Below are 26728 nucleotides of genomic sequence, written 5' to 3'. Positions count from 1 at the left end.
ATTGCCCCAACACGCTATTGTCATAATCTGTTTCTAAAAGGTGTCATGTAAGGTATCATAGGCAAACCAGTAACACACCGGTCATTAATATCATTGCACCATGTACGTACAGGGGGTTGTATACAGAAGTATGGATGTGTGTTGGAAAGATGTTTTTCAAACAGTGCATAAGCCCAGCCTGTCCAAGACAAAGGAATGTTATTTCACCATTTTCGTGTGTCTCCAGTGTAAATGGAGCCAGGTAATACCACAAGGAACAATGAAAAGTACATCTGCATAGAAGGAAAACAAAGCCATCAAGCTAAACAACCAGGCCGGGGTGGGGGGGGGGAATACCGCTTAATGATCACAATGGGGGATGGAACTGGAACCCCAGTAACTCTTCCTGGCTCTTGAAACAGAGACAACAGGCTTTGGGAAATATAAGCAGAAGAAGAGCCTTTTTGGCATCCATCACCTAGGGGACAAAGGGGAAGCAGTGCCCTTAGAGCTCATCAAACATGGATCTTCTTGGCCTGAAAAACCAAGACCAGCTGCAACTGACTATAGGTGAGAAAACCTGCTTAGGCAAAGATTGTAACTTGCTGAGGTTTTAGTCATAGAAAGTGTTTGGTTTTATTGCCCTTGTAACTATACCTGTGTCTTCTAGTCCTACCAAGTTCCCAGCCAATGGGAGCTGCAGAGCTAGTGCTTGGGGCAGGGTGGGGGCAGCATGCAGAGTTGCCTGCCGTGCCTCCGCCTAGGAGCAGTCGGGACAGGTCGCTGCTTGTGGGGAGCCACCCGAGGTGACCGGCCCCCGGATCCAGCACCCTGCGCCCTCTCCCGCACTCCAACCCACTTCCCTGAGCCCCCTCCTGCACCCAAACTACCTCCCAGAGCCCATGCCCTGCACCCCCTCCCAAACCCCAACCCCCTGCTCGCTCTGCACCAACCGGACTATAAACCGGAATTTCAATGAAGATCAGAAATGCCAATTTATAGAGCTTTCCAGTTGGTGAAGTGCTGGATAAAACAGCTTTTACCGTATAATGGAAACCACTTCAAGCCGGGGGTGCAGTAGCACCCCCAGCACCCTTAATTCCAACACCTATGCTGGTGTGTGCTCTGCCTCCTTGGAAGCAGCGAACTTAACTTCTGTAAGGGTCCAGTGAGAGGGACTGGATGCTGCAGGAGGGATGGTTGTGGGCTGTTGGTGTCACCCTGCATGGAGTAGTCAGGCTGGTGGAAGGCAAGATGAGATCCCTGTGCTATGAGTAGGCTGCTGGTGTCAGGGCCCTGAGCCAAAGCTGCATAGCACCGAAGTTCCCAGGGCTACTGGGCAAGTGGTGACAGAAACCCTTACCAATCTGAGTGAACCCCCTAAGGTCATAATTCTCAATCAGGGTCTAAGTATCTGCACAGCCTTCAGGTCCGAACTGAACCTCAGCAAAGTGGAGTTTGATTCAGTAGGGTTAAACAGTAATAACAGCTGACGAGGCTTTCAATGGGAAAATAATCTATGCAGCTGCTGCTTATACATTTATGTTGCATGTTTCCCTCTTGAGTAAAACTTGTGTTTAATTAAAATGGCTTACCCTATATCTTCACATAGGTGCCTGGCAACGGACCATGATATAACAAATATGGTTGGGGTACCTGCAATGGAAAATCCAGTTATTGTTCTATAAACCGCTCACAGATAAATCAACAATCACCCAACCATTATTCTGATTGAAAAGATAAACAAACAGTACCCCATCCCAGGGCGATGAACCACCAGAAGAACTTCCTTTCCGAGAAGAAAGAAACAACCAGAAGGGTGTGGAGATACAGTCCCTCTACAAGAAGCCAACTGTAGTTAGCCATGATGCAATACTGAAAGAAGATCATGACGAGTTTACAACCAATCTGAGGAAACAGAGAGAGTATCATTTGCTTGTGCTGTATCTCCATCTACCTTCCTGCAGAGAGTCAGAAGGTAAACATGGATGCACAATCATTTTTGGTATCCAACATTGAAACGGATTGGTGGGCTTACTCCAGATGTTGACAGGAAAGGAAGTAGGGGTCCAGTGGGTAGGGGACTTGAGAAAAGTGGGTTCACTTCCTTACTCTGTCATAGACTTCTTGGGCTGGGCAAGTCACTTAGTCTCTCTCTGTCCCACATCTGTCAAACAGGGATAATAACCGCTCAGCAGTGTTGTGAGGCTAAATACATTAAAGACTGTGAGATCCTCAGGCAGTATGGTAATGGGGGCTGTATAAGTACCTAAGAGAGTTGCCAAATGCTAGCACTCGCTGGTCCCTTAATTTGGCAACCTTAGTAGAGAGTTCAAGGATTGTATGGATCATGAATATGCAAGAGAGCAAAACCTTTTCCCAACCTACTGGGTTGAAGCCCATCTTCATAGCTGACAGGTGATTAGAGTTCCATGGGTTTGGGGTGGGGAGGCTGAACTGGGGAGCAGATGTAGCACTGTCTTTCTTTCCATGGCCTCTACCCCTTTGGAAGGGGGAGGGACTAATGCATTGCTGCAGAGGAGGAAGCTTATGGCTTCGTGCCTCCTAAGGCAGCCATGGATAAGGGTTTCTTGCCTATGCAGGTGAGCTAAGGGCAGGCTCTGCATGGTCGAATGAGTGCTCCCTTTTCCTCTTCTACGTGGCCATCTCCCACCCAATCACACAGACAGAGGAAAGAAAGCCTGTGACATTTTGCAAGATTCAACTCAGAGGGTGAAATCCTGGCTTCATCAAAATCAATGGCAAAACTCTCATTGACTTCAATGAACCAGGATTTCCCACAAAGCACTTCCCCCATCTATTTAGATTCTTCCTTGGGAGGAGAGAATAAAACCGACGTCTAGCCCAAACTTGTAAAAAGATGGTGAGAATTTCAGCTTGACACAATTAACATGCACAATAAAGTGACAAGAGGGAGAGAGAGAGGTGCTTTTATATAAGAGAACGCTTTCTTCTCCAGTAACTCTCTATGTTAAGGAAAGACCAAGGAAGTAGGCTCCCTTTCCTGCATCAGCATTTCCTTACAAACTGCCTTGATGAAATTCCAGTGGAAGGGTGGGGAACTGAAGATTCTGGAAGTCTGGGAGTTTACCGTGTGTGCCCCGCAGTAGTTAACATCCTCAGAAGAAAACAAAATGGTGTCTTTGATTAAGTTTGACAAGGCTCGGAAAATGAAGGACGTAAACAGATGCATGTGGATGTAGTTCCTCGTACAATGGAGTCTTCTGTACCCAAAAGAGAGAAATCTCATGAAATTATGTTTCTAGAGGGGGATAGCTTATTGATGTAATCAGGTTTCAAAGACCTAGGCTCCTAGGGCCTACAGATTCAAAGCCTAGCAGAAGCAACTTAGCCCTTTGTCCTTCAAAGGGACATCAGTGTTAATTCCATGCAATTTACCCGCCCTGAGGGGTTCCTTTCGACAAAATCTGAAAAAACAATGTCATGTCTGCTCTTACAGGGAAGATATCAGGGCACTGCTGTAAAAGTCGAGGGTATTATCTGTAATATCTCTGGCCAAAATTTCCCCTCCCCGCACATTCTGAACTGTGATGTGTGCCAAGCTGCTGCCCTCCACCCAGAACTGGTTGCACATCAGTGCTGCTGTCTAGATTCTGGTCTTGTACCTGCAAACCCACTATGTGCTGAATCCCCCGACAGCCAATGGGAAATCTGTGCCTGGAGAGCTTGCAGACTTAGGACAGACTATAGTTTGCAAAGCATTTGGGTCCCGAAGCACTTCACTGATACATTATTTATGATAAATGAAGTTTATTTGGTTGAGTAACCAACAAAATCAAGCCTCCGAAGTACATAAATTATACATGCCCAGGGCTCAAATTTGTACTCTGCCATGCTGGTAAAAATCTGAAATACTGGACTGCAGCCAATAGAGTTACTCCAGATTTAGGCCCAAAAAAATGCATTTAAAAAAGGAAATTTAGGCTGAATAGCGAAGGAAAAGCTTCCTGCGGGTGAGAACTATTAAAATGTGAGCTAGTCTCGTAAGGGAAGAACATGGTGACAGCGCCAATCTTGGAAACCAGCCTGGCAAAAGCACAGAAAAAACATGCTACGGGGAAGAATCCTGCACTAACAGGAGACGGACTACTGACCCCCAGCGCATTTCCAGCCCCGATTTCTATCACAATTTTGAAAATTTCAGCATTTAAATTCTTCTGAAAGCAAACAAAGGAATGTGGGGCGTTTCTGGACTAATCGAAAGTTCCGAACAAATTCAAACAAACAGCCTAGAACTTCCCCTCACCTAAATGAGGCCAGGATGCCCAAGGCTACTGTCAGAGTCCCAAGGGAGGTACTGTATCCAACTGTGTACATGGTCTTCAGCTTCATGAAGTAGACGCGCTGTAAAGAGATAGACACTTGAATCTTTGCTTTAAGTTTTAAATATCTCCTGGAAATCAGCCCATTTTGACGTGTTAAGAGAAGAGCATCCACTGTCTTTCTTTGTATTGTTTCACATTTATATTTTTTTTCATAAACATGGGTATTCTACTTTTGGGGAAAGAGTGTGGTGTGCAAACTGGAGGATCTTCTGGGACGGATGGATAGACAGACAATCACATACACACAGACACCTGACTACCGCCTGACTACCAATGTCACACTTGAACCGCAAACACCATCCTTTCTCCCTGCTACTAATTTGGAATATCTCCCCCCCCCCCAGGTCATTGTTTCATGAAGCAACAAACTGTAACTTACAAACAATAAATCAGACTCACTCTTTCCTCATTGGCAGTGTCGTTCACGTCATAGCCACAAGCAACGTCGGGTCTCGGGAATGTCTCTGACCAACCTTCACTGGTGCAGTTTCGATGCACAAAACCTTTATTGTGACAGCAGTAACAAAGCAAGGTGTAATGCCTCCCGACTGTACCGGGATGATTATTCCACCTGCTGATCAGTAACAATGGCAGTGTTCCAACAGCATGCAGAATAGTTCCCTTCTCGGAGTGCAGACAGCATAATACAGGTGAAATGCAGCTATCGGTGTGAGCATCTTTTTTATGTAGCTTAGTAGCTGAACAGAAGCAAAATGAATCATCTGAGTGTCTAAGTGGGCTAGGAGCCTCATCCAAAGCCCAGTGAAGTCAATGGAAGACTCCGTTGGCCACAATGAGCTTTGGATCAGGCCTACAATCCTGTATTAATGAAGTTAATGGGAGTTATGCTGTTGGCTGCTTCAGTGGGAGCTAGACCAGGCCCTACAGCCCTATACTGTTTGTCTGTGGGCAACACGGGAGACTGCTTCTCTGCATGTGTGTCTTCACAACAACTGAGATCAGGTGAGGTGTTCTGACTAACAGTGGATATTCACCCGCGGAAGCTTATGCTCCAATACGTCTGCTAGTCTATAAGGTGCCACAGGACTCTTTGCTGCTTTTACAGATACAGACTAACATGGCTACCCTTCTGATACTTGAGTCCCTAGTCTTGAACATCGGGGAGCTGGAGATGTGATTCTCAGCCATAGACATTGACTCTGGAGTTCGGGGACTGAGTCTGCTAACCTTTAGGGGCCCAGTACAAAGCCCACCAATTCTTCAGGCTTTTTTCTCAGGGTAGAGAGCAGGGGAGAGAATTATGTGCATAGTGCATGCAGTTTATTGATGAGGTGGCGAGTTAATTATATTGATATTTGTCCAATGTATTATGTGTTTTTCATGATATTGTTCACGCATCCGGGGACAGTTGCGAAGGGTTTATTTTACTAATTGAAACATAAATAAGCAAAGCTGTTCTGTACATCTGGTGTTTGCTGGTTTGTGTTCTGGGAACAGCAAATCTGTGACTCATTGCACCACAGATTCATGCCCCAGAGAAGTTTGACATTTTCCTGAAGATCCCTAGCTCAGAGGTCTGATTGCTTATCTCTGACTGATGAGAGGATCAGATGTTTGATTTGCAGCAGTGACTACTCTTGCCCCTTTTGACTTGAGAGGCTAGTTAAATTTTGGGGCCCTCAGGATGCTCCAGCTGGAACTAGAAACTGATGGATTCTGGTATTTTTCCTTGTTTAGCCACAAGAAGAGCACAAAGTCCTGCTCCTCTGAACACAGGAGGAACCAGAACCAAGAGGAGCAGTCTTCTAGCTCACAGCCCCAAGCCTCCATAGCTAACAGACCCAAAAGTTTGCGCGCTCTCTCTCTCTCCAGCCCCTTTCAGGGTCACACTGCACTCACTGGCTAGCTGGCTGCCTGACTCTGGCTCCCCCCACAGCCTCTGCCTATGCCTCTCCCTGTTCTTTGTCTCTTCTCAGTTTCCATATGTTCTCTCACACACCTGGTCACGCCCAGAGGAACCCGCCAGGCACCTGGTGCTAGTTTCTGGGCAGATTCTCTTTTTTATGTTTTAGGTGTGACCCCTGCAGTGTTTCTTACAACTATCTTAAGTGAAGGGCGTGTTTAAACATCAGTTTGAAAAAGGTTTTAACTCAACCACAACAAGTTTTTCCCCCAGCTCATCACAGTACAAACAGTGCCTCAGGTCTGAGGGCTCTGTTCAGTCTGTACAAAATCACTGCTGTGATTCTGAATGATGGCTCATCTCTTCCCTTAAAAACCCAACTGTGAGTGTGTATATTTTGTGTATTTTTATGGGATTTACAAGGAAAACACATCTGATTTGTGCGCATGTGTGCCAGCAGGAGCGGAGAGCTTAGTCCTGTGGAATTATAACATGGATACGAGTCCTTCTTACAGCAGTAAACCATACCTGTGTATTTTCTACCATGTGGAAAAAGAGCAGCACCTGACTGACTGTATTACCAGTCTGTTGAGCAGCCGGCTTCCAGAAAGAACTCAGTTTACAAACTGAAGTGTGATGCATTCCTTGAAACTTTCATACACAGGAATGTCCCTCAGTAGTTTTTCCCTAGTGAGCATGCATATGTATGGATTTTACATACAGTAAGTCACAAGAGGCTGGGATTTGCAACATAATCAGAAGCAATCTACGTGTGGAATTTCTAGAGAACCAATCACGCACTGAATGTGTTTAAATTTATTAAAAAGAAAAGGAGTACTTGTGGCACCTTAGAGACTAACCAATTTATTTGAGCATAAGCTTTCGTGAGCTATAGCTCACTTCATCGGATGCATACTGTGGAAAGTGTAGAAGATCTTTTTATATACACAAAGCATGAAAAAATACCTCCCCCCACTCCACTCTCCTGCTGGTAATAGCTTATCTAAAGTGATCGCTCTCCTTACAATGCCCAACTTGATTATCATACACATTGTAAGGAGAGTGATCACTTTAGATAAGCTATTACCAGCAGGAGAGTGGGGTGGGGGGAGGTATTTTTTTCATGCTTTGTGTGTATAAAAAGATCTTCTGCACTTTCCACAGTATGCATCCGATGAAGTGAGCCGTAGCTCACGAAAGCTTATGCTCAAATAAATTGGTTAGTCTCTAAGGTGCCACAAGTACTCCTTTTCTTTTTGCGAATACAGACTAACACGGCTGTTACTCTGAAACCTTTAAATTTATTGGTGTCATAGTGCTCACACTTGTATTAGGCACCTCAGAGTACAAGAAAAAAGTCCTGGTCTTGGCCTAGACAAGCTACAAGCCAACATCAGATCACCAGAGAAAAGTATCTCTGACCGGTTGCCGCTATAGCCATCTAACCCACATGGTGTGCTGAAGAGAAATGTATTTTTGCCAAGAAATAAAGTTTGGGTGACAGCAATAGCCATGTGCAACTGTCAGCCAGAAGCAACCACTGTCTCATCTACTCTAGAGATATGGGGTGAAATACTAGCCATACTGAATCAAACTCCCAATGCTTCAGTATGGTCAGAATTCCATGGATGCCAACCTCAGCAGCAACCATTCTCAGGATAAACCCACTTGCTCTTCTCCATCTCTTGTACTCTTCCAGTGCAGAGACGTGACTCAGAGGGCCATATTCAGCTCCTCAATGACCGCAGCTGGTTCCTGACAAGTTTTGTTTTCCTGAATGGTATCACATGGTTTCTATTTTTCCAGTGATTCTAAGCTAAGCTATCACATTTCTGCAGCGGGAGAGTCTGGCAAGATCCCTCCAATACTCAAGGGAGAGAAGGAAAAGCAACTAAGATGCACACCGTGGGAGATTTTGCACTGACTCATGCCCTGTGGCACCCCATTGGAGTCAGTAGTATTGTTTGGAGAAAAAAATCAGCACAATATTTGGGCTGCTGCGCCAGACTGGACAATTCTGATATACTGACAGCCCCTCCATGTTTTGTTCTGACTTTACTATGCCCCTGGAAAAAGGCTGTCACTTAAAGATAGGGTGGAAAAGAAAGATGCCTGACCCAGGCTTTGAACTCCTTGGGTGGCAGGCATTAGAGATGTGCCAGATATTGGATTATTATTTACTTTTATGGAAGCCTTGCTCTAGCTAATGTCTTTGGAAAGGTCAGGTTTGAATTTTGAGTCACATTTTTCTAAGTTGTGCTGCAGCACAGCAGCAAAAAGGAGAAGAAGGAGCATCTCCTCCTTACAATCCCCATCTTCCCCATCGCCTCCCCACCCCATCCTTCCCTCTCAGCCTGCCTACAAAGTCAAGCACAAGTGTCCTTGACTGTAGAAGCAGACTGTGGTGTGTTTCTGTCAGACAGAGATAAGCAACATTAAGGTAAACCAAAATGCAGTGCTTAGAAGTGGGTCTAGAAGTGTGCCTATATCTGACAACCCAGAGTAGGAGGAAAGGCTCTAAGTGTGTCAAAGAGGAGAAGACATGATAAAGGGGTGGGTGTGTGCACAAAAGTGCAGAGCTTTAGATGCTTAATCAGGAAGGAAATTTAATATTGATGTACCTGAGTATTGTTTTAATGATGGTATTTGATTTTTAGGAAATATTTATATTTTCAGGAAATCACGACATGCTCTCTTTTATACTCTGCTGAGACTCCATCCCGAATGAGTGTAAGACTCAACATTCAGATCTGGATCTGACCTTCATTCAAACAATATTTGGGTCCTGACTTTTGTTTCAGCTCATTACACAGGTGGGGATCAGCCAAGATGTTTGTGATGCAGATACAGATCTAGATCCCAGAGCTGCGGGATGTTTAGATCGAGGATTTGGTTCAGACCCATCTGTGTCCCTAACATGTGATTCCTTTGTATTTGTGGTTATCAGTATTCTTTGTAACTAAGTGGCTAAGAGAGCAAACTTTTGGCAGTTGTTTTTCTTTCAAATAAACAAATCTTCTGTATATTTGTTTTTCCCCTTAAAATTGCATAAGACAGGACCGTAGGCATTTTAAGAGTTTGAATGTATGAGTCACAAACAAGTCATAGTATATGTAATAGAACAGAATGTAGCTGCATTGGAAATAAACTGTTGTTGGTTTCAACCCAAGATGCTAAATGAACAGTGTCAAATTTTTTTTAATGTTAGTGGACATTGTCTTGTGATTCTGTTTTGAACCCACTCACTTTGATCATTGCTTATTATTAGTGACTTACTACAATTCGGACACTCAGTATATTAAGGGCAAATTAAGTTTAGAATTGCTAGAGTTATGGTTTCCCCTTCCTTCCGGTAACAGAATGCACCCATGATTTCAGATAGTAACCTTTGGATGTACGACCTCTGTTCCACTCCAATCACCATCTAACTTTGATATGTATGCTACTGTTTTCTACTGGACAGACTAAATATTGGACCTTCTCAAGTGTTAGCAGCTCCCTCTAGTGGCTGAATTAGTGGCCGTGCTTTTAGCATACAGAGGCTTGTGCTTTTCCAGCCAAAAAATCATCATGAGTAGAGCTGTCTGGGAAATGGTTTTCCCACCCCATGAGAATATTCAACATTTCAAAAGATTTCCCCATCCTGAATCGGGATGAAAAGTTGATTTTTTTTTCAAACTGAAAATAAAAAAAAATCAATTTGGGTCAACTGAAACATTTTGTTTTGAAAATTTCAAACATTTTATTCCAATTTCAACCTTTTTTCTCTTCTTTTTTAAATTAAGTATAAAATAAGTTATATTTTCATAAGACTTTTGAAATGAAAAACCAAAAAAAACGTTCTTCATCCCTGTCTGAGCCTTATGGATCACCAGAATAAAAAAAGAGAGTAGTTAGTTTTATTTTTGTTGTTAGTCAATTTCATTTTCAGGCTCTACTGCATTAGTACAATGATGAAAATATTCAGGCTGCAAACACCACAGAATTCTGGTCACTGGCCTTTAAAAAAATATGGAAACATTTTTTCTTAGTTTAGGTTTTCTAAAAACGAAATCTGACCTGGCAGTGTCCCCTTTTAAAATTGAATGACATTTAAAGGATTTTCTTTTAAATTACTTTATTTTACCTTTTTTTCCAGTAAGCATTTGGAAGAATTCTGGACAATGAGCATTGACAGTCTGACCAATTGAAGAAGAAGGCCAGCAGCTCATGTTATCCCACATTCCAGCACATCTGCCTAAGATGTAAGAACAAAAGCATCATTGAACATATTCCCTGGACAGTCACATCTTCAGAGAATAAAAACATTCTGGGCTCAGCTGTGGTTCTCGATTGCTTTCCTGCTGTAAGAGATCAAAACTTAATTTAGTTATTCTAGAAAAGCAATTACTGTGATTATAAAGGAAACAAATTACAGCAGCTAGTCACAAGTTAGGGGGAAAGAGAGATCATTATTCCCTCCCAAATAGTAGTCAAATCTGACAGAGGGCTGACTAATGACATTATTTCTTGCACAAGCCCATGCCTTTGAGACTGTACTGTTTGAACCTACTTTCCCACCAATTATTTCAATTTGAGGCCCCACCTTTGAACCATTATTGATCTGAGATCCCACTGCAATGTATTTAGTGATGTAACTGTTGTGACTTTTTCTCTGTATTGCACCTTTAACTCACTAAGGTCTCTGCTCTCTGCAATGACTGGCAGACATTCTGAGTTCAGACTGTTAGCAGAGAAGAACACACCCTTTGCTCTCTCTCTCGCTCGCGCACGCGCGCTTGCGCATGGATACTTTACGTTTGTTCTTTCTTGTTTTGGTGCTCTCTTCATTTAAGCACAAGTCATTCAAACTAAGATGACCTGTTTTGCTATCTGTATATGGAAAAAAGTTACACTTACTGTCACTCAGTTATATTCATTTTAGCCACCCTTCCCCTCTCACCACCACCGTTTTCTAACAGACTGAGAAACAAGGCAGCTGGCGCAATGCTGCATTTGCAGACTAAGGGCTCAATCCTGCCAGGTGCTGAACGCCTTGTTGAATGGGGCTGGCTGGAAAACAGGAATTACATTTTGTGAAAAATTTCCAGATTTCAAAATTTGTTTTTGCTTTGTGATGCAGAATGAAAACAAGACTTCTGTAAAAAAACGTGAGAGAGAGAAAAGTGCGTGGCACTTTCTACACAGTGCTGAGTACCTCACAGGACCAGCAGCCATCAGACTGACATTTTTCAACTGATTTCTTCCTGTATGACTGTGATCATGTTTAGAAACAAGTAGCTTACTCACGGCCAATGGCTTTCAGCTCTGATAAATGCCTCCGCTTGAATGTTTATCTGACCTGGCAACAGTTTACTTCTATGCAATATAATTTAACTACTGCAGTTCACTCAAACCATACATTAACCCCAGTGATGTTTATGTTGAGATCTGCTGTGCTGTCTGGGTTTAAAAGCTCAATGTCAACAGAGCTGATATAAAACCTGTGAAACAAACTGTTCTAAGTCCCAAGTGTCAGAGGGGTAGCCGTGTTAGTCTGTATCCACAAAAACAACGTGGAGTCTGGTGGCACCTTAAAGGATGGGGGGTTTTACCCACGAAAGCTTATGCCCAAATAAATCTGTTAGTCTTTAAGGTGCCACCAGACTCCTCGTTGTTTTTGTTCTAACTCCTTCATTTCACAGAGTATAATATCAATTTCAACACCAGCAAGTCTGTAATATTGGGAGATGGTTTTCTCTAGGGATGATGGGGCGAGGGGGATGGGAGGGGAAACAAACAAGTTTTCAGCTACTTTTGCCCTTGGACATATAAGGCCAGATTCTCATGTGGCACAAAGCTGTTGGAATCTAAGCCCTGGTCTATACTAGGAGTTGAGGTTGAATTTAGCAGCGTTAAATCAATTTAACCCTGCACCGGTCCACATGATGAAGCCCTTTTTTTTTACTTAAAGGGCTCTTAAAATCGATTTCCTTACTACACCCCCGACAAGGGGATTAGTGCTGAAATCAGCCTTGCCAGGTCGAATTTGGGGTACTGTGGACGCAATTAGACGGTATTGGCCTCCGGGAGCTCTCCCAGAGTGCTCCATTGTGACCACTCTGGACAGCACTCTCAACTCAGATGCACTGGCCAGGTAGACAAGAAAAGTCCCGCGAACTTTTGAATTTCAATTTCCTGTTTGGCCAGTGTGGCAAGCTGCAGGTGAGTGCAGAGCTCATCAGCAGAGGTGACCATGCAGAGCTCATCAGCAGAAGTGACCATGATGGAGTCCCAGAATCGCAAAAGAGCTCCAGCATGGACCGAATGGGAGGTATGGGATCTGATCGCTGAATTGGGAGAGGAATCCGTGCGATCAGAACTCCGTTCCAGTTTTCAAAATGCCAAAACATTTGTCAAAATCTCCCAGGGCATGAAGGACAGTGGCCATAACAGGGACCCAAAGCAGTGTCGTGTGAAACTTAAGGAGCTGAGGCAAGCCTACCAGAAAACCAGAGAGGCAAACGACCGCTCCGGGTCAGAGCCCCAAACATGCCGCTTCTATGATGATGCCATTTTAGGGGGTTCAGCCAGCCATGTTGTTTGACTCCTCCAATGGATATGGAGGCAACATGGAAGCAGGTTTTGGGGATGAGGAAGATGATGATGATGATGAGGTTGTAGATAGCTCACAGCAAGCAAGCAGAGAAACTGGTTTTCCGGACAGCCAGGAACTGTTTCTCACCCTGGACCTGGAGCCAGTACCCCCGAGCCCACCAAAGACTGCTCCCGGACCTGCCAGGTGGAGAAGGGACCTCTGGTGAGTGTACCTTTTAAAATAGTATACATAGTTTAAAAGAACACATGTTTAATGATTAATTTGCCCTGGCATTCGCAGCTCTCCTGGATGTACTCCCAAAGCCTTTGCAAAAGGTTTCTGGGGATGGCAGCCTTATTCCGTCCACCATGGTAGGACACTTTACCACTCCAGGCCAGTAGCACGTACTCGGGAATCATTGTAGAACAAAGCATTGCAGTGTATGTTGGCTGGCGTTCAAACAACATCCATTCTTTATCTCTCTGTGTTATCCTCAGGAGAGTGATATCATTCATGGTCACCTGGTTGAAATAGGGTGCTTTTCTTCAGGGGACATTCAGAGGTGTCTCTTCCTGCTGGGCTGTTTGCCTGTGGCTGAACAGAAATGTTCCCTGCTGTTAGCCATGGGGAGGAGGGAGGCAAAATGTGACCTTGGAACGAAAGCACATGTGCTATGTATGTAATGTTAACAGCAAGGTTTACTGTGAAAGAGTGTACCCATTGTTCTATAAAATGTGTCTTTTTAAATACCACTGTCCCTTTTTTTTTTCTCCACCAGCTGCATGTGTTTCAAGGATCACAGGATCTTCTCTTTCCCAGAGGCTAGTGAAGATTAGAAGGCGAAAAAAACACACTCGCGATGAAATGTTCTCTGAGCTCATGCTGTGCTCCCACACTGACAGAGCACAGACGAATGCGTGGAGGCAGACAATGTCAGAGTGCAGGAAAGCACAAAATGACCAGGAGGAGAGGTGGCGAGCTGAAGAGAGTAAGTGGTGGGCTGAAGAGAGGGCTGAAGCTGAAAGGTGGAGGCAGCGTGATGAGAGGAGGCAGGATTCAATGCTGAGGCTGCTGGAGGATCAAACTAATATGCTCCAGCATATGGTTGAACTGCAGGAAAGGCAGCTGGAGCACAGACCGCCGCTAGAGCCCGTGTGTAACCAACTGCCCTCCTCCCCAAGTTCCATAGCCTCCTCATCCAGACGCCCAAGAACGCGGTGGGGGGGCCTCCAGCCACCTAGCCACTCCACCCCAGAGGATTGCCAAGCAACAGAAGGCTGGCATTCAAGAAGTTTTAAAGTTTTAAACTTTTAAAGTGCTGTGTGGCCTTGTCCTTCCCTCCTCCACCACCTCTCCCGGGCTACCTTGGCAGTTATCCCCCTATTTGTGTGATGAATCAATAAAGAATGCATGAATGTGAAGCAACAGTGACTTTATTGCCTCTGCAAGTGGTGATCGAAGGGAGGGGAGGAGGGTGGTTAGCTTACAGGGAAGTAGAGTGAACCAAGAGGCGGGGGGTTTCATCAAGGAGAAACAAACAGAACTTTCACACCGTAGCCTGGCCAGTCATGAAAATGGTTTTCAAAGCTTCTCTGATGCGCACCGCGCCCTCCTGTGCTCTTCTAACCACCCTGGTGTCTGGCTGCGTGTAAACAGTGGCCAGGCGATTTGCCTCAACCTCCCACCCCGCCATAAACATCTCCCCATTGCTCTCACAGATATTGTGGAGCGCACAGCAAGCAGTAATAACAGTGGGAATATTGGTTTCGCTGAGGTCTAAGCAAATCAGTAAACTGCGCCAGCGCGCTTTTAAACATCCAAATGCACATTCTACCACCATTCTGCACTTGCTCAGCCTGTAGTTGAACAGCTCCTGACTACTGTCCAGGCTGCCTGTGTATAGCTTCATGAGCCATGGCATTAAGGGGCAGGCTGGGTCCCCAAGTATAACTATAGGCATTTCAACATCCTCAATGGTTTTTTTCTGGTCTGGGAATGAAGTCCCTTCCTGCAGCTTTTGAAACAGACCAGAGTTCCTGAAGATGCGAGCATCATGTACCTTTCCCAGCCATCCCACGTTGATGTTGGTGAAACGCTCCTTATGATCCACCGGTGCTTGCAGCACTATTGAAAAGTACCCCTTGCGGTTTATGTACTTGCCAGCTTGGTGCTCCGGTGCTCCGGCCCCACCACAGTTAGGGAATCCCATTGTAGCAAAGCCATCCACTATGACCTGCACATTTCCCAGGGTCACTACCCTTGATACTTGCTATCACTTGCATCACAGCAGCCCCCACAGTAGCTTTGCCCACTCCAAATTGATTCCCGACTGACCGGTAGCTGTCTGGCATTGCAAGCTTCCACAGGGCTATTGCCACTCTCTTCTCAACTGTGAGGGCTGCTCTCATCTTGGTATTCATGTGCTTCAGGGCAGGGGAAAGCAAGTCACAAAGTTCCATGAAAGTGCCCTTACGCGTGCGAAAGTTTCGCAGCCACTGGGAATCGTCCCAGACCTGCAACACTATGCGGTCCCACCAGTCTGTGCTTCTTTCCTGGGCCCAGAATCGGCATTCCATGGCATGAACCTGCCCCATTAGCACCATGATGCCCACATTGCCAGGGCCCGTGCTTTGAGAGAAGTCTGTGTCCATGTCCTCATCACTCTCGTCACCGTGCTGACGTCGCCTACTCCCCCGGTTTTGCTTTGCCAGGTTCTGGTGCTGCATATACTGCTGGATAATGCGCGTGGTGTTTAATGTGCTCCTAATTGCCAAAGTGATCTGAGCAGGCTCCATGCTTGCCATGGTATGATGTCTGCACAGAAAAAAGGACCGGAACAATTGTCTGCCATTGCCCGGACGGAGGGAGGGGCGACTGACGACATGGCTTACAGGGTTGGCTTACAGGGAATTAAAATCAACAAAGGGGGTGGCTTTACATCAAGGAGAAACAAAAACAACTGTCACACAGAATGGCCCCCTCAAGGATTGAACTCAAAACCCTGGGTTTAGCAGGCCAATGCTCAACCAACTGAGCTATCCCTCCCTCTGGTATTTCAGGCAGAACTGAATCTCTGTTAAAGTTTTCAAGGTGCCCCTGACAGATCTCACCAAAACAATTGTCAGCCATTATTCCACGGAGGGGGGATCAAATGAATACAAAACAAATCTGGTCTATTTCTTGTTTTGATCCACTCCATCTATCTTTTACATCTTTGGCTGGCAGCAGACGGTGCAGTAGGACTGCAAGCCATCCACATCTCCTGCCTGCTCACCAGAAGATGGTGCAATAGGACTGCCGGCAGGACAAAAGAGAATGACCTGGTTGAGTCACTCCTATTTCAGTTCCTGTGCCCATATCTGCCCAGGTGCTCCTGACCGACCTTACCGAGGCGGCCAGGAGCACCTCAGACATAATGACGATGGTTTTCAGGCCTATTGCACCATGTGCTGCCACAAGGCAATGGGTTGCTGCTGCTGTTTAGCAATGCAGTATCGCATCTGCCAGCACCCAGGAGACATACGAAGACAGTGAGCTGAGCTGGCTCCATGCTTGCCATGGTATGGCGTCTGCACAGGTAACTCAGGAAAAAAGGCGTGAAACGATTGTCTGCCATTGCTTTCATGGAGGGAGGGAGGGCCTGACGACATGTACCCAGAACTACCTGCGACAATGTTTTTTGCCCCAACAGACATTGGGACCTCAACCCAGAATTCCAATGGGCGGCGGAGACTGTGGGAACTGTGGGATAGCCAGCTACAATGCAACACTCTGGAAGTCAACACTAGCATCGGTACTGTGGAAGCCCTCCGCCGAGTTAATGCACTTAATGCACTTAGAGCATTTTGGGTGGGGACACACACAATCGACTATATAAGAATGATTTCTAAAAAACCGACTTCTATAAATTCGACCTAATTTCGTAGTGTAGACATACCCTAGATGTAGCTGGCCAGCTGAGAAGTGCCTCCGAAAGACAGTATCTCTCAGCTGCAGTAAAGCTGGCATACAGGCTCCTGTGGCAACTACCATCCCGACCCCAGCATAGGAGGCATGTCAGAGTGAGGGCAGAGCACAGCTGCATTCTGCTGATTCTCAGCTGGTGTATGCTCTTTGGGACAATAGCCAACTAACAAAAATTAGAGCAGCCCCTAAACTGCTCTGAATTATGCCAGAGGGAATAAAGATCCCAGTTCCCTAATAATCTCCCTCCCCAGTCACTCTCCTGCACCAAGCACATTCCAGGCAAGAAAGAATCTCTCCCCCCACCCATAAACTGGAGTGTAAAAAAGAGTATTATGGTAATTAAGGGTACGCCTACACTGGAGATGTAATTTCTAGCTTGGGTACGTACAGGTGCTAGCTTTGACCTAACTAGCATGCTCAAAATAAAAATGTAGCTGTGGTGATGTGGGCAATGGGCTGGGTTCGCCATCCCGAGTACAGCCCCACCTTGGAACACAGGTACTTACTCGGGCAGCTAGCCCCTCACCGCCGGCGCCACTCTGGCTGCACTTCTATTTTTAGGGTGCTAGTTCCATCAAAGTTAGCACTTGTATGTCCACCCGAGCTGGAAGTTGCGCCCCAGCTCCAGTGTAGACGCACCCCACTGGTATTTGAGTGTAACACTCCTCCCTTAAACCATGGTGGGAAAATCCAAAGGGCTCCTTTTATTCACATAGTAATCTACAGAGCACGGCCTTTCGCTTAGATGTTTTGTGCCTGATTCTGGCACAGCCCTAACATCACAGAAATCAGCAATGTGCAGAGCACTGTTAACTAATCCTGTTTGTTTGGGCTTTTTTAATGGATGTTAGTCTTCAGAAGGCATGCATGTCCCCTACGGAAACTCCTTCTGTCCCCCGTCCCAATTCCATGCCCAGCTGCTCCCTCATTCGCCAGGTAGAGCTTTTGCAGAGGGGTCCAGGCTAGGTATACAAGAGCAGGGGAAAGAGATGGGGGAGCCACACTCTGCCTAGCTGTCTTTGTCTTTCCTGCATGCTTACTCCTATTATGTCTACCACAGGTTGTCCAGGGGTTGGTTCCTCGCTGCACCAACCTGAGGATCATTGCACGTGTATTTCTCCGTACAAGTGTCAAGCATAAAAGCATGCAGATAACAAAAGCAAGAAGCCATTAGTGCTGGCAGGTTCCCACAACTTCAGCCTTTGCTGGATGTAATTTAAATTAACCTCACTGATATTAGAAGCAAAAGGCCGCAGCTCTATTTACATAAGACACCAAAGTAATAACAAACCATCATTAAAACACGAACAGAAGGCAGAAAATACTGCTCTGTAGTTCAACCACTGTTCTGAAGTCATTACCCAGGAAAACACACTCACTTGCCTGGGTTTTCTCTCCCACTCTAACGGGTGACTGATCATTCCTATCAGAGAGTCTATTGACTTATGGGAATTGCTTTATTCTGACTCCCATTTACAAAGTTACACCAAGGGTTGAATGTGGCCCTTTGTTTTTAACTGGTTTCTTCGCAGTTGTTTTTCCAGTAGCAAATCCCATGTGATGATTTCCAGCAACAACTAGAGATGGGCCAAGGAGGCAGTTTTCAGCTCTGGATCCAGGGTAGGTTTAGACTAGATTTTGGGATTCAATTTGGAGACTAAATCGATATTAGGTTCTGGATTTAATGGAACCGAAATCTTTCAAAGTATCCTCATAGGCTTTGGTCCCCAAATGCAAGACTTCCACCCTCTTGGGCCAGACGAGAGGCAGGTTCTCAACTCCTCTAGAAATCAGGCCCTGAGCATCTTACTCACTGGGACAACAAAAATGGAGGCACTCCAGATTAGCGGTGCTTCTGAACATTTAGGTGTGTAAACGTCTTTGGGGCTCTGTTTCCTTACCAGCAAAATGATAATAAGAGCACTTACTTATATGGCAGGGGGTTGTGAGACTTAACTCATGAATGTGTGTGCATGGTGCTTTGAGATCCTCTGATGGATCAAAGCCAATGAGAGGATGGAGTGTGAAAATGCAATCCCTGCTCCTAACCACTGTCCTCTTCAATCGCTGGCAAATATGACCAACCAAATATGAAACAAGTGACCTAATATTCAACTACAGGGAATGTCTTAGGGGAAAGGAAACCTATTGTGCTTCCATGAGACACAGCATGAGGACTCTGAAAAATTAGATTGTGCCATAGAGTAAGTCCTCCAGGAAGCATAGAGATGCCACACTTCTTGTACACCCTTTATGCATCCATTTACTTTGCCTGTGAGGCACTGCACGCTGTGTAATAAAAGCAACAAAGTAGCCGAGGGCAGGGTTGGTCGCAGGCTGGGGCTGGAGAGTGGTAGTACACAGTGGTAGTACACAGTACAGCTACTTCTGTACACAGTTTCCTTCCTAACGAAGGGTTTCTCTTAAGACCTGTCTGCTTGTTAGTAAGATACCACTTGGACCAACCACAGTGAGGTCCTGGGGAGCAGGGCTGGGGCTATGATCAGATGTGTTGTAGGCAGCTGTTCATATCTACCAAGCAGATCTCTGCAGCACTGTACTTCATCCTTGGGCTTCCCTGAGTTTTCGCTCATCCTAACCAGCTGAAAGTTCAAGCTGCCTTCCCTCGACCAAGGGACATAATCATAAAATGAGGGTAGGGGAACTAAACACCCCACAAAGTGGGGCAAGGAAACTGCTTTGGACTTAACTATCTTGAGTAGCTTTGTATCATCTGCAAATTTTGCCACCTCACTGCTTGTACTCACGCTAAGGGCAAAAATCTGCTCTGAGAGCCACACGACAGATCTTGACTAATATTCTGTTCTCCCTATGGGTCAGCACTCCCATATATTTTCTATGAGAGTTTAAGCCTATAGAGAGGAACAGTGTTAGAGCTCATATCCACGGTGATAATCTGAGGTTAGAATTTTCCCCATAGATCCACCATTTACCTGAATTCATGAACTGGTCATTTTCAGATGTTCTGTTCTGTTCTTCCTGGGACAGCATCTCAGCACAGAGTTCTTCTTCCTTCCTCAGGACAATCAGCAAGTCACATACTGGTGGGGTAGCCTTGATCTGCAAATTTTGAAAAGAAGTTGAGCTGTTTGACTTTTTCTCTTGAAACATTTGCCACCCACAAAACTCTCCTTACACTAACGCTGTCTACGCAGCCTCATCATCTGATTCTGCATGACATTTCTTTAAAACAGAGCATATAAAAATAAACTTTTTATTTCATAGTATACAACCACTTTATGATTTACAGTGGGCCTGCTCCCCCATATTGACATCAATGCATTCAAGTTTTGGCCTATTATTACTCTAAATACTGTATGAGGAGCCCAGTTGTGTTCTGTTACACTGCAAAAACATCAGTGGGGTCTTGGATTATACTGGTGTAACTGAGTGCTGAGTTTGGCCCTACAGAATACTAGACCACAGAATTGTTGGGCATTCCCTAGGCCAGCCTTTCACTGGCAAAACTAGGCCAAATTCTATTGGTTGTACAAATACAATCCCATGAAAGTCAACACTGCTCATTCATTCAGAAATCTTGCTGCAAATCAGTGAGGCTGCAGGTAGTGACGTGAGCACATAAGTGCCACTGAGAGTTTTATGTAAAATTCATGGCAGTTTCTCTTTACTAATCCTGTAAATTGACTGAAATGTCAGTCAGCATTGAGAACCTTGAAGGAGAGGATAAGTACCTTGTGCAAAAGGATCCATAATAATTTCTAGTGCTGAGTCTGTTCCAAAGAACGGGAGTGAAATCCTGGCCCCCAAGTCTGTTCAAGTCAACAGTTAAACTCCCATTGACTTCAATGGAACCAAGATTTATTTTCTTCCTGAACAGAGTTTGTTCTTTTTAAAAGTGGATCATCTCTCATCCAATTGGTCTATTCTATTCAGTATTTCCTTCTTTTCCCCTACCCATTGTGCATCATAATACAGATTGAACCTCTCTAGTCCGGCACCTTTGCGGCACTCTGGAAGCCCTGGGAGGGAGGAGGAGGAGTTGGTAAGGACGGGGCTGCTGGCACATGAGAGGCGCGGGGGGAGGAGGGCAAAGGGGGGAGTTTGGTGCCAGTGGATGCTCCACACCCACTAATTTTTCCCCTTGGGTGCTCCAGGCCTGGAGCACCCACAGAGTCGGCGCCTATGCCGGACCACAGATGTTGCCGGACCAGAGAGTGCTGGATTAGAGAGATTCAACCTGCACAATGAAAGGTCACTCATTCATGTATGAGAAAAAGAACTTTTTGGAATCACACAAGCAGAGAATAGTCACATAAGAGAAAAATAACTATTCATGAAATCGGGGTTTATAAATCATTAGATCTATAACAAAAGCCTTCCAAAAAGAGGAATGCCTTGTTGGATTTAAACGTGTAAAGAAATCAAATTATAGTAACTATTTTCTGTTGTTAATTATAGATTGCATTCAATCATTTCTGAATTTTGTTAGGTGGCTTTTTTAATAAATGTATTTTTTATGGAAATCAATTACGTTATTAAAGAAGTTTAGTACATTTTCAGGACTTAGCAATACAACCCCAGCAGTCCTGATTAAGATATATTTGTACAATAGTGTTTCAATTCAATGCAAAACATTAATTAAAAATAGGAAAATCACTAACAAAAACTGTTAAAGCAAGTGGTGAAAATGGCCTAGAATCCTCTAAAGTTGATATTAACTATTCTAGGAACGGGTCAGCAGATACAAAAAATAAATATTAATGACTAGGTTAATGATATTTTCAGAAACAGCATCACTTTTTTTCTTAAAACACCATACATCATCTCTGGGTATCATTTCCTTTAGGTCCCCAAAAAGTTATTTTAGAAATTTTAAAAAATATATATCTTTCTCTGAATTTATATTACACATTATTTTTCTATCCCTAGAATGTTTTTGTCTGCTTTTAACATATGTGTCTGTTTGGCAACTTATTAGGTATCTGGTTTGCCAGAGTAAGTATTCCCCAAACAGCATATGTTGTACATATACAATTTAATTTCTTAAAATGACTGGTTTTGGGGACCAAATCATGCTCATCTTACTCCCATGAGTTGTGTCATTGGCTTCAGTATCGGTAGCTGGATTTCACGTTCAACAGATAGTTAATGAAGAATTCAATTTCTGAGTTACAAACTTTGTTTCCAACTAAGAAGAGGTTTTATTGGGTCTGATCCTTCATTCTTTGATGTCAGTGGAACCGGGAGTATGCAGGGAACGAAGGATCTGGGCACATAGTGGGTCCAGTTCTGCAATGTGCTGAAAACCTCCTGCAATGTCCTGAGCATCCATTAATGCCGTGACCAGAGAACCATACAGTTATGGTTTCTAGTGTCTACAGTACACAAGTTCAAAGGAAACAGCCTGATGCTGCATTCCTTATACCCCATTGACTTTGAGCCCATCCAGTTTTCATTTCCTTGTACATTGCCTCTTTTCATGTTAGTGCAGCATGCAGCACACAAGCTTGTGTTTACTGAGGAAAATCAACATTTGATTCCAGAGTTTCTCAGTTGCTTTCCTATCTGCCTTGACTCAAATAACTCCTCCCTCCCTGAGCCTATGTTGTCCCTGTTTGAGGGTGGGGGCTGGGGTCCCAACATTTTCTAAAGGTTCTAAGTTTTAATTTACAAAAAAAAAATTTTTTTAGTTCTAGTTACGTAGAAAATGTTCCAAATATAAACAGCTCTAATAATTGGGTGTCCTGAATTTACAGAAATCTGCAATTCATGACATTTTCAATAACAATCAAGAATCCTTTTTCAGACATTTTTAAACTTGTGAAACTATCAGATCTATACATATTGAATGTAAATAGCAGCCATGGCCATATATAGCACATTGAATGTAAAACAAATCAGTATATTGTTGTGTTGTATGATAGTTGGGGGGTTTGGTTTCTGGGTTTGAGCGGGACTGAAAGAGAACAAAGGATTCTTGGACATGAGGCACAAAAGATGTAGGGAGATAGATGCGGGTGGTTGAAATCACAGAAGAAAGTGGGTGCTTTTGAAGTCCTCTGTAAAACAAAAATCTCAAGTACCCTTGGGCTAGAGCCTAAGAACCTGAAAACAAAAAGAAGAAGAAACTGGCACTACATGAAAAGGATGTTCCCTATTTTTATTGTGGAAGCTGATCGAAAAGCAAAAAGTCAGCAACCTGTATTCATCATGGAAACAGAATGCCTAGATCCAGCTTAATACAGTGGCTCTCCACTTTTCCAGACAACTGTACCCCTTTCAAGAGTCTGATTTGTCTTGCATACCCCAAGTTGCATCTCACTTAAAATCTACTTGCTTACAAAATCAGACATAAAAATACAAAAGTTTCACAGCACACTATTGCTGAAAAACTGCTTACTTTCTCATTTTTACCATATAATTATAAAATAAATCAATTGGAATATATTGCACTTACATTTCAGTGGATAGTATATAGAGCAGTATAAACAAGTCATTATCTGTATGAAATTTTAGTTTGTACTGACTTCACTAGTGCTTTTCCTGTAGCGTGTTGTAAAACTAGACACATATCTAAATAAGTTGATGTATCCCCTGGAAGACTTCTGCGTACCCCTGGTTGAGAACCACTGCCTTAATCCATTCTCCAGCAACCATGGGCCAAATTCCTGGCTGGTGTAAATAATCTGTTGCATTGACTCCAATAAAATTGTGCTCAGCTCATCTTCACTAGATGGAATAAAATTGTACTCATCTGCACCAGCTCATCTTCACTTACCCTGGGTGTATTCAAGTATTGATTTTATACTCGTTACAAAAAACTGGTGTAAGGTGACCAGTTTGCCATCATTTTGCTATTTTGCCAGGTTCAGCTATCCTTTGTAATTAGTTGATGGTGAGACACAGGGGTACTGGAGGGTGAATAACGGGGTAAAAACCCAATAACTTTAGGAATCTTATGCTAGGAAACCAAAATATATGTTGTTAAGCATGTCAGGATATTACATTCTTTCAGTCTGAAACAAGTGAGAAGTTAGTAATGCCGAACACATTTTTTTAAATGTACGTTTTAACCAGTTTCCCTTTAACCTTATGGCCCTGGTTCTCAGCTGATGCAGATCAGTATAGCTCCAGTGAAGTTCCTTGGCACTTTATAAACAGTTGCCTTGTAGATAATCACTTTTTCACCCACAGATCTTCAGGTTCTTTACAAAAGTGGGTAAGCATTATACGCCCCATTGAAAAATGGGGAAACTGAGGCACAGAACATCACCATGTCTTTCCAGGGTCACACAGTGAGTCAAGCAGTGGAGCCAGGAATAGAACCAGAACTCCTGTCACCCAGTCTGGTGTTCTCTCCATTAGACTATGCTGCCCCATGGAATGTGTGTATTTATGTCACGTGTGATTCCAGGAACTATAAAATAAGCAGCGGCAAATACTTACAATTAGAGTTGAAAACCAGAAAAGAATCACCAGGATGTGCCACATGGTCAGTTGCTGTCTGTTTCCTTCATCCCTATGCACGGGAGATCATCAGGCTATCGTGCGCTCTCCACTGTAGCTTTCTCGGTCCCTTCAGTTTCTTTCACATAGTTCATTTTCCTTCTGGTCTCCTGGCTGGAATTAACTTTTATCATCCTGAGCCAATGCTCCTCTCCTGCTGCTGAACCCTAGACAGAATCAGCAATGACAGCAGCACCCTCAAACTTTCCTCCTGCTTTGCAGCAGGATCCTGTCCCAAGAATAACAAGCACCTCCGTTGAGCATGTTCCTCATACTGTCCTCTTCCCCTCTGTGCTATTATTCACTGTTATCGCTGCATGTCGGCGAGGAATGATCATTCCTCATGTTCCAATTGATAAGGGAACAAGCAGGGCTCCTGTGTGAGATGCAAGTTTCACAATGGCAGAGCTAATCTGTAAAGGGGAAATAGTAATTACCATAGGGCTTGGAGATGCACACAGCCCAGGAATAAGTGCCCTGCTGGGAAACAGGGCTGGCAGAATGTGATTCAGGCTGCCTGAGCCTTCTCCGCTGGGAACATGTGTTTCCAGAGAGCGTGCAGATGGGACAAGTGCAAGGAGAAATCAGTAGAGTGAAAGAGTTTCTATAGAGGAACTGTCACTTACCAAGCAGGTGGGGTTGCAGGCAGCAAAGCACATTAAAGGAGATCTAAAGGCAGGGACAAGCTTCAGGGGTAAGAGTGGAATATGATCTGCTATTCACACCCCCTAAAGGAAGGAATCTAAATATTCCCCAGACTCCACCCTCAGCCACTGGAGCTCATAAAACCTCCAAGGGAACAGTTGTTCTTTTTTTTTTTTTTTTTTTTTTTTACTGCACTACAGATTTCAGGTCGCCATCACTTTCACCCACCTGCTGTACCTCTTGGTGAAATGTAAGTTTGTCCACCCCCTCGTGCTCCTTGTAGCGATTCCAGTGCTCCCAGCATCCTGTTCATGGCAGCCGAGCACTTTTCATTTTAATGGGGATGGCTGCCAAAGTCAACCATTTCAAGAGGACAAGCTCTTACATGGGTTGTGGGCTACAGGCCCAGGATTGCCAAACCCACGTGCTCAGAAATCTCCAGCTGCCAAGTTTATTCGAAGTTGTGAGTAAATTCAATCGAGCAATGACACATCCAACAAACCACACACGTGCAAACACTAATGGCAGCCTCAAATAAAGCAGAAATCTGTCAGTGCAATGAAACACCAGGATGCCCAGTTGTGGCAAGAACTGTCTTGAAGCACTCTGCCCAATCCACCCTTTCCCGTGGCACCAGGGCCCCCAGCTATATTGAAAAGAAAGGGCCATATGGGACTGAGCAGTCAAATAGGCCAGATCCAGATCAATATAGGAGCTGAGAATATGGCCCATTATTAGTGTAGTCCATGAAATAAAAAGCTGCATTCGTTTCTATCTGTGATGCTCCAGATATAGTATGGTGTTAAATGAATTTTGCATTATGGCTCTATAAGCAAACTAAACAAAGTGCACATTTTGAACTGTATTACTCAGATTTTTAGACTCTTTACACATCAAGCTCCAACTAACTTCAATTATAAGTGCTTGCTAATAACACCTTTCAGTTTTTCCAATACTTCTGTTAAAATTTCTCTGATTCGCCTCCTTCCCATGATTTGTAATCCTCATCAGATTTAAGTCCTGGATTAATTTGCCTCCATTATGATTTGACACCCATGCAATACATCTTTTTAACCTGATGTTTGGAATATGGATTTAAAGAATCACAGGTTGGAGTCACTAATATAAACCTTGATCTGTCAAACCCTTACTTATAATACCACTGAAGTCTGTGTGGTTGGTTACATGGTGAAAGGGTCTGTAGACTCAGGCCAATAGTTTGTGTAAAGTGATCAGATACTAGAGTGATGCACACAGCATAAATACCTCCATAGATAGTTTTACACTCAATTTTTAAGTGGACTTTTTTGTTTTAATCCATTAGGACTTTCTTTAACTTGGCCCTGTCAGTAAATTTCATCATTCTGGTTGTTGATCCTCTCATTCAGCCTAATTTATTCACTGAGTGTCATCCTCCCCAGAATAATTTACACAGCACTTTTCCAAATGCACATTTAGTTCAGATCCAGGGTTCTTGTACAGATAGAGAGGGAGATGCAGATGGAACCTGGTTATGGTTTGTACCCCAAGGTACATCTACACTCCAATAAAAGACCTGCAGCATAGCCTCGGGTCAGCTGACTCAGATTCATGGGGCTTGGGCTGTAGGGCTATAAAATTGCAGTGTAGATATTTGGGCTTGGCCTGAAGCCTGGGGTCTGAGATCCTCCCACCTTGTGGGGTCTCGGAGCCCAGGCTCCACCCCGAGCCTGAATGTCTACATTGCAATTTTATAGCCTTGCAGCCTGAGGCCTGCAAGCCCGAGTCAGCTGACCCAGGCCAGTCGCTGGTCTTTCACTGCAGTGTAGACAAACCCAAATATGACTTTGCAGATAGACAGAT

The 26728-nt window shown here is 44.2% G+C and overlaps 1 protein-coding gene across 1 annotated transcript in view; it reads right to left on the bottom strand.

The window, feature by feature from the left end:
* SCTR (secretin receptor) overlaps window positions 1-24226 on the bottom strand; it is a gene marked incomplete at its 5' end in the record, with an annotated part of 30391 nt that extends 6165 nt beyond the window's left edge. The window contains 8 exons of the mRNA XM_084644042.1: window positions 1575-1635; window positions 1734-1887; window positions 3092-3224; window positions 4268-4365; window positions 4746-4849; window positions 10337-10447; window positions 19708-19834; window positions 24182-24226. Of these exons, the coding sequence (XP_084500168.1) occupies window positions 1575-1635; window positions 1734-1887; window positions 3092-3224; window positions 4268-4365; window positions 4746-4849; window positions 10337-10447; window positions 19708-19834; window positions 24182-24226 (833 nt within the window). The remainder of the gene's footprint in view (window positions 1-1574; window positions 1636-1733; window positions 1888-3091; window positions 3225-4267; window positions 4366-4745; window positions 4850-10336; window positions 10448-19707; window positions 19835-24181) is intronic.
* Window positions 24227-26728: the final 2502 nt, after the last annotated feature.

Source organism: Lepidochelys olivacea, assembly GCF_965140295.1.
Source record: "Lepidochelys olivacea isolate rLepOli2 genome assembly, chromosome: 11".
Lineage (NCBI taxonomy): Eukaryota > Metazoa > Chordata > Testudines > Cheloniidae > Lepidochelys > Lepidochelys olivacea.
Note: the sequence above shows the minus strand (reverse complement) of the source record. Positions and strands in the feature narration are given on the sequence as shown.